General features: G+C 35.3%; 1 protein-coding gene across 1 annotated transcript; it reads right to left on the minus strand.

Annotated features, from left to right (window-relative positions):
* Positions 1-120: 120 nt before the first annotated feature.
* Positions 121-6,394, minus strand: LOC121417085 (BET1-like protein). Its single transcript, XM_041610650.1, has 4 exons — positions 6,286-6,394; positions 4,111-4,217; positions 2,456-2,512; positions 121-1,605 (listed from the first exon to the last, which is right to left on the minus strand). The coding sequence occupies exons 1-4, from the start codon at positions 6,317-6,319 to the stop codon at positions 1,435-1,437; spliced, it is 369 nt and encodes a 122-aa protein (XP_041466584.1). The 5' UTR covers positions 6,320-6,394; the 3' UTR covers positions 121-1,434.
* Between the last annotated feature and the right edge of the window lie 5,222 nt (positions 6,395-11,616).

The raw sequence follows: 11,616 nt of genomic DNA on the forward strand, positions 1-11,616 counted from the left end.
TTACGATTGATCCAATCAAACGTAACTTTATGGAAATCCATCAGTGTCATAATTTTTTCTACAGAAAATTTGCCTTTGGTAAGGCATTAATCCAAATTACCAGGTCCTTCGGAGAGGACCTTTAGCCGTCGGTCCTCTGGTTGCTTGCTTACAAGCATTCATGCTTTCTTAGCAATCAGGTAAAAAATCCCCACCAATTAACCAATCAAGTGCCAATTGGCCGAAATGAATGAAAAGAAAATGGGTTATTCAACAAAATGGTCATAGGCGACCTGGTGATTAGAAGAAGTGATTATTAGACCAAATGGTTATTGGACCAAATGGTTGTTAGGCAAAATGTTGATGGACAGAATGGCATTAGACCAATGAAGGTAGACCAAGTGATGAGTGGACGAGTTAGTAACAGAAGAATTAGCAGTTTACCACCCGCATATATACAGAATCAGCCTCCAACAAGTTACTACTTGATAGCAATAAATAGGAAGTATATGTTGCTATGTGGTGCTACTCAGTAAATGAGAAAAGGATAAGAATGGACGCTACTAATCCTTTCCATGATCTCAATCTTCCGCGTACAGGATCCGTCAATGATCGCATTAACACTTGACACTAGCAATGAAAAGAATGTATGTCTCTATGAGATGCTGACGAGAACAGGAGTCAAGTGTAAGAATGGATGCTACTAATCGTTTCCACGATCGGAATCTTCCGCGTACATGTACATGAGCCATCCATGATCACGTTAATACTTGATTGAAATAAATAGGATGTATGATTTTACCTGCTGGAGATAAGTGCAGAAGATAAGGCTAATTACGGACCAGAGTCACCATAATTAGCTTTTCCACAATCTGAATCTTCCACGTACAGGATCCGTCCATGATCGCAATAAAACTTCATAGCAATTAACAGGATAAATGTCTCTTGTGATGCAGATTAGTGCAATAGAAGTACTATAACCATTCTTTCCACGATCTGAATCTTCCGCATACAGGATCCGTCCATGATCGGAATACTTCATAGCAATTAACAGGATGATTGTCTCTTGTGAAGCAGATTAGTGCAGGGGAAAATGCTATAAAGAATACCATCATTTCCACAACCTGAATCTTCTCTGCACAAGAACAGGCATTGATTGTATTCATACTCGATAGAAATAAGCAATAAATAGAAGGTCAGTCTCTATATGCCACATCTGTACAGAAGTAGAAGGACTCAGAATGGCAGAGCCATATCCACCTTTCGAAGTTCTGCAAATCTTCAGCGTACAGAAGTTCACAGAGATCTCCGCACAATGATCTCGTTCAACTCCATCGCAGTAGAGAAGTCTGTCTCTAGGTGCCGCTTCAGAGTCCCACTAAAAAGAGCAAAGTAGTCCTGAAAAAATATAATCATATCTGATCCTCAATCTCACTGTTCGACACTCATCCGTTGTCAGTGCCCAGTCACTCGAGATAACAGGAGATACGCAAAGACGAATAATAGAACGAGTCCTACGATCATGTAGCACATGAGCTTGCGATTCCCGCGGCCGGACGACAGCATGCCGTCCAGCCGCTTTACCGTTCCGCTTAGGAGGCCTTCTGAGCTGGAGAAATCATCACCCTGGATAGGAAAAAAGGAACATAAAGACACATTTTGGACAAAAAAGCTCAGCTCTTGAAAAAAAAAACTGTTGCATTAACAATATAAAGAGTAAAATCAAGATTCCTTCTGGTGGGCATGAACAAAATAGCGGCCAAGGGCCATGGAAACAATTTTTTTTAGTGGGGGTGCTAATATCAATTTTTCAAAAAAGGGGTTTCACTACAAAATTAAGGTCTTATGGGTCACACCTTCCAGAATTTCAGAGCGTGCTGCCTATGTAAAATAACACATTCAGCACCCCAAAGGAAAATATCTTGGGAGTTCAGCACCCCTAGCATTCGCAGGGCCATGTAGCAGCCACCAGTCTACAAAATAAATCTGTCTTTAGTGGCCACCACATGCTTCTAAACCTCTCTAAACTTGCCAAATCAATACTCTATTTACATAATTTACTTCTGAATACTTTCTGTAGTTTTTTTACCGCCCTACACAAGTATAAACTGATATAGCCCAGATCAAAGACTTTTTTTTCACTTAGCAATGTATAACAATATCAAGAAATGATTCCTAAATATGGGGGGGGTTCACAAAGATTTTAGTATGACTTAGAGTCGCTCTTAAATACCGAGTTGTGTACGGGATGAAAGGCTTGACCGTATTGGTCAGATCGAGTATTAAGGACGCACACTACTGCGTATCTATCAATAAGATCGCGCATTGCAATACACGTCAGCATTTAAGTGCAATTTAAGTCATACTTAAATCTTTGTGAAACACCCCCTGGTCATGTACCGGGTATGCGTCTCTGGTGACTGTCCCTAACTCTACCCCCCCCCCCCGACAAACACTGACAAACATCTTGTCTTACCATTCCATCAAGATAAACATTTTGGTCGTTTGTCTCGTTCTCCATATCCTTGGCAAGCTGAAAAAAAAGGTAAAGGCCCATATCCTTAAATCAGTGTTAAAATTATGAAAAGCAAAAAATGTCGAGATTTTGTTTACATTGTATCCTTTTTATGTTTACCGAGTTCTGTATCCATGCATGAATGGTAAAGAAAGCTATATTATTCTTACAGTTTTTAAAGGTTAAAGTGCCAAATTATAAGCTGATATATTCAAAACATTGTCCTTTTGTATACAAAGGGCATAATGAATTGCCCCAAAACATATGAAAGCGTGAAGATACATCATACGGGAAGACATTTTGAACAAACATGCTTTTTTGTTGTTGATGTTGCTGGCTTTCCATAGTTGTAGAACGAGTGTATTACTGCCAGTTTGCCACTGCCAGAAGTATACATAAGCCAAAGCTGATTGATAAAATGATTCTTCTTTAAAAAAGTATAAAAGAAAAGGACTTTTCAGGCATCCAGTCACCTATGTGACCTTCAAACTTAAATGACATTAAAGGAAAAGTACACCCCAACCAAAAGTTGAATTGAATAAAAAGAGAAAAATCCAACAAGCATAACACTGAAAATTTCATCAAAATCGGATGTAACATAAGAAAGTTATGACATTTTTAATTTTTGCTTAATTTTACAAAGTAGATTTATATGCACATGCTGTTCGGTATACAAATGAGGAGACTGATGACATCACTATTTCTTTTGTATTTTATTACATGAAATATTTTAATTTTCTCCTCATTGTCCTGTGAAACAAAAGTTTTATTTCTCCCTGAACATGTAGAATTATCATTGTTTAACACGTTCAATATGGTTCAGTCAAGTTGGTCCTTGTCAAATCTGTAAATGATTATATTGTGTATTATATGTATAACCAAAAGAAATAGTAAGGGACATCATCAATTCTCTAATTTACATGTGACTAAATTGTGCATATAACTATTTTGTGAAAAACAAAAAAACTTTTAGAATGTCCTGACTTTCTTATTCTACATCCGATTTTGATGAAATTTTCAGCATTATGCTTGTCTGATTTTTCTCTTGATTCAAGTTAACATTTTTCTGAGGTGGACTTGACCTTTAAGTGTATATAGGGGCCTCTGTGCATTAAACTAAACAATAATTTAGATTATAGACTACATGGTATTAGACCAAGTGTACTGCAGGACAAACAGCAATTCAATTTAATATTAGACCAATTGCATGTTTAATAATTTGATTTAATTAAGGTTGAAGGTCACATAGGTCTTTGGATGCCTTAAAAGTCTTGTTCCAACTCTACGGAGATCCAGTTATAATAGAGATAAGCACAGTGAATTTTTAAGAAAACAATGGATAATATACATCATAGTTCAAAACATTTTGAACGAACATGAATAATAGATGACGTTGCTGGCCGTCCATAGTTGTGATTGATCGGATCAATCACAAGACGGGGTCCCGGCAGTGATACAATCAACCACAACTATGGAAAGCCAGCAACGTCAACAACTAAATTGCATGTTCGTTCAAATTTTTTCCAGATATGATGTATCTTCATGCTTTCATGTTTTTTGCAACTATTTTTTTGGCATTCAGCCCCAAGTGATTATAAACCCATTAGACTACTTACAGATTTCAAAGTTGAGACCTTAGCCGCTAGACCGAGTGTCATTCGGTCATTTTCGGCTTCAAGCATGTCCTCTGTACTCATTTTACCACCGTGGTTATTTTGTCCACCTATTAAGAAAAATTAACAAGGAATTAATTCAACCCTTTATATAAAGCACACACACAGGTCAATAGGGACCCCGTAAAATCTTCTACAAGTTAAAGATAAATTCCAGTTGTGGTAATGATTTCAAAATGAGTTCGTACAGAATCCAATGAAATGACCACCAAAGTGTCTGTTTGTATAAATAAAAAAAAAGCCAAAGGATTCTGGAAGAAATTGTGTAATTGCTGAGAAATTAGCAAATAAGCATGGGATTCGGGTCAAGCGTCGGGCCGACATTCAAAGCAATAATACACTTTCCCACGTGCGCTTATCTGTGTTGGTGATCTTCAGTGTGAACATTTTTCAGCATAGATTTCAAGATTTCACAAAGTTCAGTTTATGTAACTGTACCAGATTTAGTTCTTTGATGATATCGCGACAAGTTTCAAACACTTTCTCGTGTAATCAGTGCTTACTGCAACTACTTTCATTTACCTTTAAAGAAATAAGGAAATAATCAAAGTAATTTTGAAATGGACTGAAGTTGGCGACTAAAATCATGCATACAAAAACGGGCGAGTCCGAACAGTCCCAACAGAGAACAAGATTATATCATAACGGCTTAAAGTGGGTTGAATCTGAGACTGAGTGAAGAGCTTAAAAAGCCTCAGGCCCAATATTGAATTGCATTTTCAATCTACTTCTTCCTGATTTGGACAGACTAATGGGTAAATGGGCATTATCCTGAAATTGGAATCACCGTTTACTTCGTACAGTGCTCAGGGATTTTATAGTTCAGTCACAACGCATGGTTCCCTATTTTCCATCTCCATCTATTTTGTACACACGTACACATGTACAAATCTACAAGGGGTTCCCAAAACCATGATTTGGCCGGTAAATGACTCGAGTGAAGTGTCAAAATATTGGACAGAAAAAACTTTCTCCCCACAACTATATAGGGAACTGCAATCTCGGGGAACTTGCATACATGTGATACATGCACTAATGAACTGCACACACACACAGTAGATCCAGGTTGCTGCTCAGAAAAGCTATTCCACAGGGGTTAAATCCAGGGGTTAAATCCATGATTTTGATTTACAAAGATTCTCATGACCCTCACTAATTTTTAACTCCATAAGATCAATGACCCAAAAAAAATCTTGTAAGGATGAAGTGATTTTAGCAGGAAATATTGCCCAATATATATGACACATATTCGATCTTTTGCAAAAAGATCTGCAATGGCCAACGTGAGGTTTCCACACGGCGGGAAATTCAACTACCTCCCAAATATGGCACACTCTCCCAAATATCAAACATCAGCCGATTGCATTGGAAATGCGTGCTGTCCACATGCGCACGCTCGATTTCAAAACGAAGCCAAGTGGAGCTAAGTGAAGACGTCCGATATTTAGAGCCGAAAGAGGTCCATTTGGAAAGTAAATGATTATCATTTATCAATGTCTACATCAAAATTAATAGTAATAATTCAAAATCGGCATTTGCGCAGCTGAAATAAAATGTTTTCTCAACAATCAAGCGATTATTTTGGGGTTTAGAGTGCAGTGCAGTTTAAATTGCCAAAATTGATCACGGAGCACAACTTTACACTTCTGGTATTGGGCAGAAAAAAAACTTCTGGTAGTATAACTTATACTGTATAAGTAAATAGTTTCCATAGTTTTCGGCCTACCACATTTTTTCTAAAAGTAAAACATTCAACCACAGAAATAGACACGATTTCATTTGATTCAATGCCAATGATAATGATTATATTTTTGAATTGGTCCAATCATGCTTGAGTGTCCTATATTTGAGCACTTTATTCTATAAAGTTACATACATATGATATAGAAAAGAGTTAGAATGAGGAGTCGATCTGTCAACGAGTGAGAAACCTACTGTTGATTTATGGGGTCGATTATGAAGAGTTTACAAACACAAAATTGTACGTGTGGGGCACGTTGCAGTACTGTTTTATGAAGAGTTTCAAGAAAATAAAGGAAATATTTCCATTCACTTATTTGTTAAGCAATAAAGTAAATAGAGTTAAATAAATCAGTACAGTAATTTCAAAATATTTACCTGTTTTCTTCGATCCCCAGTCCCAGTCAGACATTGTTTCAGAGAAAATAGTGAGTTTAATTCCAAGCTGCCGATATTTGTGTTTACGTTTTCAATTCCACGTAGATTAGCACCGACCGCAACGTTGATTCAATGCCCAGTTTCTTTATCACGTTGATTTTGATTCGAGTAACTGAAAATAAGAGGGCTCTATTATCTCAATTTATAAATAATTGTTTGTGTATTTATAAGTCATACTTATTGTATTCCTATTATTTATGCTGAAAATTAAATGAACATGAACCTGATTCTAAAATTCGTTAATGATGCGCAGGAAGAAAGAAGAAAACTAGGCTATACTGGAAGAAGAAAAAAAAAGTGAACACGTCTATAGGGAATGAAAAAAATAGGCCTAATAGGTAAAAGGAAATGCAAATATAGGATGATGGGAAAATGAGAGAATATTTCCTTTTATCTCATCTTTCATTTTCCTTGTCATCTCTTTGATACTATCCTCCGTTCCTTTGATTTTCTTTTTAATTACTTTCTCGTGATGATCCACGTACTATTATGGTATTCAGATTAGCCTGAGCAAAACAATTTTTTTATTATATATTATTATTTACATATATTTGTTCTTTTAAATATTATGATGACTTGTAAATAGTTCAATTATGTTTAATTAGTTATTTTTGTTTATACTTGGTGTGTGTTGACCGAATAAAGCAGATGAAAACAAGAAATATAGGCCTATAGTCATCGAAAAATTGACTCTGACATCAAACTAGTTTTAATAAAAACAGACTTAGACTCATTGAAAATGGATGTTGGCGAAAATTCATTGCAGCATAAATTAGTTTATTTTCAATTTCAACTTTGGTTTTGTGATGTCACAATATGAATATCTACTCCATTTCGTTATGGTGAATTCCATAATCGTTTATGCATACTTAACAAAATTAATGATAATCTTTTTTTTTCCAAAAGGGTAAATCCATAAAATATTTACGTCCGACTTTTTATATGTGGGACCTTTTAATTCATGAAATTTTTGTCTCTGATTTCGTGTTCTTTTGACAGTGAGTCAGTAATGTTCATACACTGTAAAAACTGTGGTGTTAAAACTGACACAAATTGGTGCTAATAGAGGACCACACGGTGTTAAAATAACACCCTAGAGATTGAACATAACACCAAAGAGTGTAAATGTAACAACCATAGGTGTTGTAATAACAACTATAGGTGTAAAACTAACACCACCAATTTAACACCGGTGTAAAATAACTGGTGTGGTCCTCTACGTACACCGGTTAACACCTCAGTGTGTACCATGACTCGGTTCAGTTCATGAAGTGCAGTAAGACTTGAGAAAATAGGGTGTATAAATTGCCCATAAGTAAGGCAAAGTATTACTATATAAGCAAATAATAAACTTTATAAAGATCAGAGAATATGGAGGGATCCACTAAAAGGCAAATGCTTGTGTATGTAGACTCCGCTAAATAATTGTTGTAGAATTGCTTACAAAGATGGACACATTAGTAAAATAATGATTAAAAATAATCTAAAAAATGTTTGTCTAGTTTTAGATAAAAGCATTTTATTGAATTTATACTAGTATTTAAGGATGTATAGTATTGCTTGCAACAGAACCTTAAAGGAAAAAAAGTCCACCCCAACCAAAAAGTTAATTCGAATGATAGGAGAAAATCCAATAAGCAAAACACTGAATATTTCATCAAAATCGGATGTAAAATAGGAAAGTGACGACATTTTGAAGTTTCGCTTAATTTCACAAAACAGTTATATGCACATCCTGATCGGTATGCAAATGAGGAAACTGATGACGTCGTTCACTCACTATTTCGTTTGTATTTTTTTATTTGAAGTATGAAATATTCTTATTTTCTCCTCAATGTCAAATGAAACAAATACACCCTGAACATGTGGAACTACCATTGTTTAAATACAGTCAAGTTGGTCGTTATTGTCATATCTGTTAAAATGGAATATTGTATAATTCAAACAATAAAAAGCAAAATAGTGAGTGAGGGACATCATCTGTCTCATTCGCAGGTTACTGAGTTGAGCATATCACTGTTTTGTGAAAATTAAGCGAAACTTTAAAATGTCATAACTTTCTTATTTCACATCCACGATTTCGATGAATTTTCAATGTTATGCTTGTTTGATTTTTCTCTATTCATTTAAATCGTCATTTTTTGGGGGTGGACTTTTACTTTCAATTAAGTTGTTTTTTTATGGGCCTTTGCTTTAATCAGTTCTCGCTCTGCGAGAATCGCCCTCGATACCCGCCCCCTCCTCCAGCACTGAACTGATGATGACTGTAACCGTATGAAGGATTAATCGTTAAACTTCGCTTCGCATATCGCATGCGCAGTGCAGTATCCTTACTGTTACGTAATAATGGTTTCTGTGGATATGCGCGTTGCTATGCGCATTTAGGTAAAGACAATTAAAAGGCGAGTTAAAGTAAAACAGAGAAAACAACATTCAAACAGGGAAGAAATGGTATTGGCGTTAACCAAATATATATACGTATAAAATGTTTTGAGCAATCCAGTAATTAGGCCTTCTTGAGTCAAGCGAAAGTGTTCCATTTTAGCTAGGCTGACAGACGGATTCAAGCAATTTTGACTTTGTAATTTATTTAGGGCGAAGTAGTACTGCAAGGATCATTAAGTTTTTCTGCAATTGACAGGTAAGGTTGTACAATTAGTATCCTACCAGGGGCCTGATAAAAATGATTTAAACATATCTTTTAAAAATTGATAAGCAAGAAAAAAGATTATCACAACAATTATAATGAATTATATTTTGGTACAAGAAAAAAATATCATTAAAAAATGGAGAGGATTTTGAGATTTGGGTCAAGTCTCTACAGTTTTAGCATACCAATTACCTTATTTTAAGAGGATGTCTCACATGGTTTATAACATACGCGGCTCTCCAAGCACCCCCCCCCCAAAAAAAAATGATTGCTAAGAAAGCATATAAAAGGGATAGTCTATAATACTACTGCAGTTTGTCATTATCCTGAATCCTTTATAGCATTATTAGAAATCACGCAAATGAAAATGTACATAAAAACTGAAACCATTCACGCTACCTTATGGTGCTGTAATATCAATCCTAAATAAAAACTGTTTAACTTGAGCTAATCATAATCATAGTCATTGTACACACTCTGAATTCACAGATCAATGGAAAAAGAAAAAAAAACAACCAAAAACCCAGAAATTCACAGATTAAAAATGTCAATTGGCGACCTTTCAGTAAATTCATCTTTTTAGTTTAATGATTAAATTTTTGCTCATATTTTATTCATTTTTATTTTTATGGTCAAATTATGAAAATTAATAAAAAATCAATAATTGTCAATTTTACGAACAAGATGATCAATTTTGACCATACAAACGCTGTTCGCTCCACTTTATATAGGTCTACATCGGAATAACAAAGGTAAAAGAACATTATGTATGACACTTTTTAATCATAATTTTAATATTTTCAGGCTGTTTGGTATAACCGTTTTTTAATGAGTCAAACCAATGCTTTGAAGATAAAAAGTGTCGGAAAAAGTGCAACTGAAACACTCCCAAAAATAAACATCAACAACGCTCCACCATGCACAGTACACTGTAAAAACTGTGGTGTTAAAACTGACACCAATTGGTGTTAATGGAGGACGTACCACACCCCGAGGTGTTAAAATTACACCCTAAAGATTGAACATAACACCAAAGAGTGTAAATGTAACAACCAAAGGTGTTGTAATAACACCTATAGGTGCAAAACTAACACCACACATTTAACACCGGTGTAAAATAACTGGTGTGGTCCTCTATGTACACCGGTTAACACCACAGTTTTTGCTGTGTACAGTATGCGAGCTCAATGTGAACACTTACACTGTGTAAAATTATCTTCACACTGTTAAATTTGATCATTTTTGCCAGTGTAGATCAATGTCCACACATTACACTATGTAGACACACTGTGAAAACACTCGTTGTAGATGTCCACCGTGTTGAAGATATCGTCACATTGCTAAATCTTCTGTAGATATGAACACATCTCTGGCCCTGAACACCAACAATGTCTGCATAGGTTGCATGCGAAGGGTGACATACATCTTCACATACCAAGGCCTCGTCTTACAGAGTTTTGATCAACCTCAAATATATATGGAAATCCGTGTCATAGTTGTTGTTTTTTCCTTAGGAAATCGCAGTGTCCTTTGAAAACAAGAGAACCATTCTAAATTGTAAAAAAAAAAAATGAATGTATGAATATTCATCATATCTTAACTAGAAAATATTTTGAACAAACATGTATTTTAGATGTTGACGTTGCTGGTTTTCCATAGTTGTGGTGGTTGATATAAAAAGACAAAAAATGTACTTTTACGAGATAATATCATGCAAGACGTAGGGTTGCGTCGCAAATTAGGAATATACATGTATATTGGAATAAACGTTTTGTTGAAACTTATAATGCATCATCTCACAAAGATGTACTCTCTGGCCCTTATTCTGAGGTCGGGTTTAAATTAAACCCTGGTTTGAAGTTGTGGTTTAACTATGGATAGCCATTGGGGCACGAATCCCTTACAAGTTTAATGCCTCTGGCGGTCTCACCTGCATCACGCGATTCAATATAGCAGCAGTGCTGACTTTGAAAACTACTATAACTCGCAAAAGAACGAGATAGGATACGGTCATATTTAACTATCACAATAGAATGTAATTACAGACGCTTCTGACGAAGTCTCAATTAAAAGACGAAAGCTAAAGCAAATAATGGTGTCCTACGTCATCTGTTGAATTGGCCTCGCCTCATCTCATTATATATATATTTATATATATATATATATATATATATATATATATATATATATATATATATATATATATATATATATATATATATATTGTGAAAAAAATGGATGAAGAGAACAATGGTAGGCGTTAAAATCAAGGTTCCCCAGAGCTATCTGCCCTTTGGAAAAAAATTGGGGATGCCGAAAAAATGTCTCTGCCGGGAATTGAACCCGGGCCTCCAACTTTGAACGCTGGTGCCTTAACCACTAGACCATTGAGACGGGTTAGTGACGAGGGCGACCCCGATCCGATTGACCGTCAGATAGACACATATTCGACACTATTTATATACCAACTATAATTTTCCTTGTCGGATGAAGGTGGGTTTTGAACAACGACAAACTGAAGCTGTTTTACATGTATAATCTTAATATTTATAAAATGTAATATATATATATATAAATATATAATTATGTATATTATAATATATAATTACGTATCCTCCTCC

The sequence above is a fragment of the Lytechinus variegatus genome, chromosome 6, assembly GCF_018143015.1.
Source record: "Lytechinus variegatus isolate NC3 chromosome 6, Lvar_3.0, whole genome shotgun sequence".
Classification (NCBI taxonomy): domain Eukaryota; kingdom Metazoa; phylum Echinodermata; class Echinoidea; order Temnopleuroida; family Toxopneustidae; genus Lytechinus; species Lytechinus variegatus.

Excerpts from the sequence above, each read along its gene's own strand:
- LOC121417085 (XM_041610650.1), bottom strand. The coding sequence starts at position 6,319 with ATGTCTGACTGGGACTGGGGATCGAAGAAAACAG. Across the intron at positions 4,218-6,285 it reads CTGGGGATCGAAGAAAACAG|GTGGACAAAATAACCACGGT; the intron begins GTAAATATTTTG and ends TTTTCTTAATAG. Across the intron at positions 2,513-4,110 it reads AGGTCTCAACTTTGAAATCT|CTTGCCAAGGATATGGAGAA; the intron begins GTAAGTAGTCTA and ends CTTTTTTTTCAG.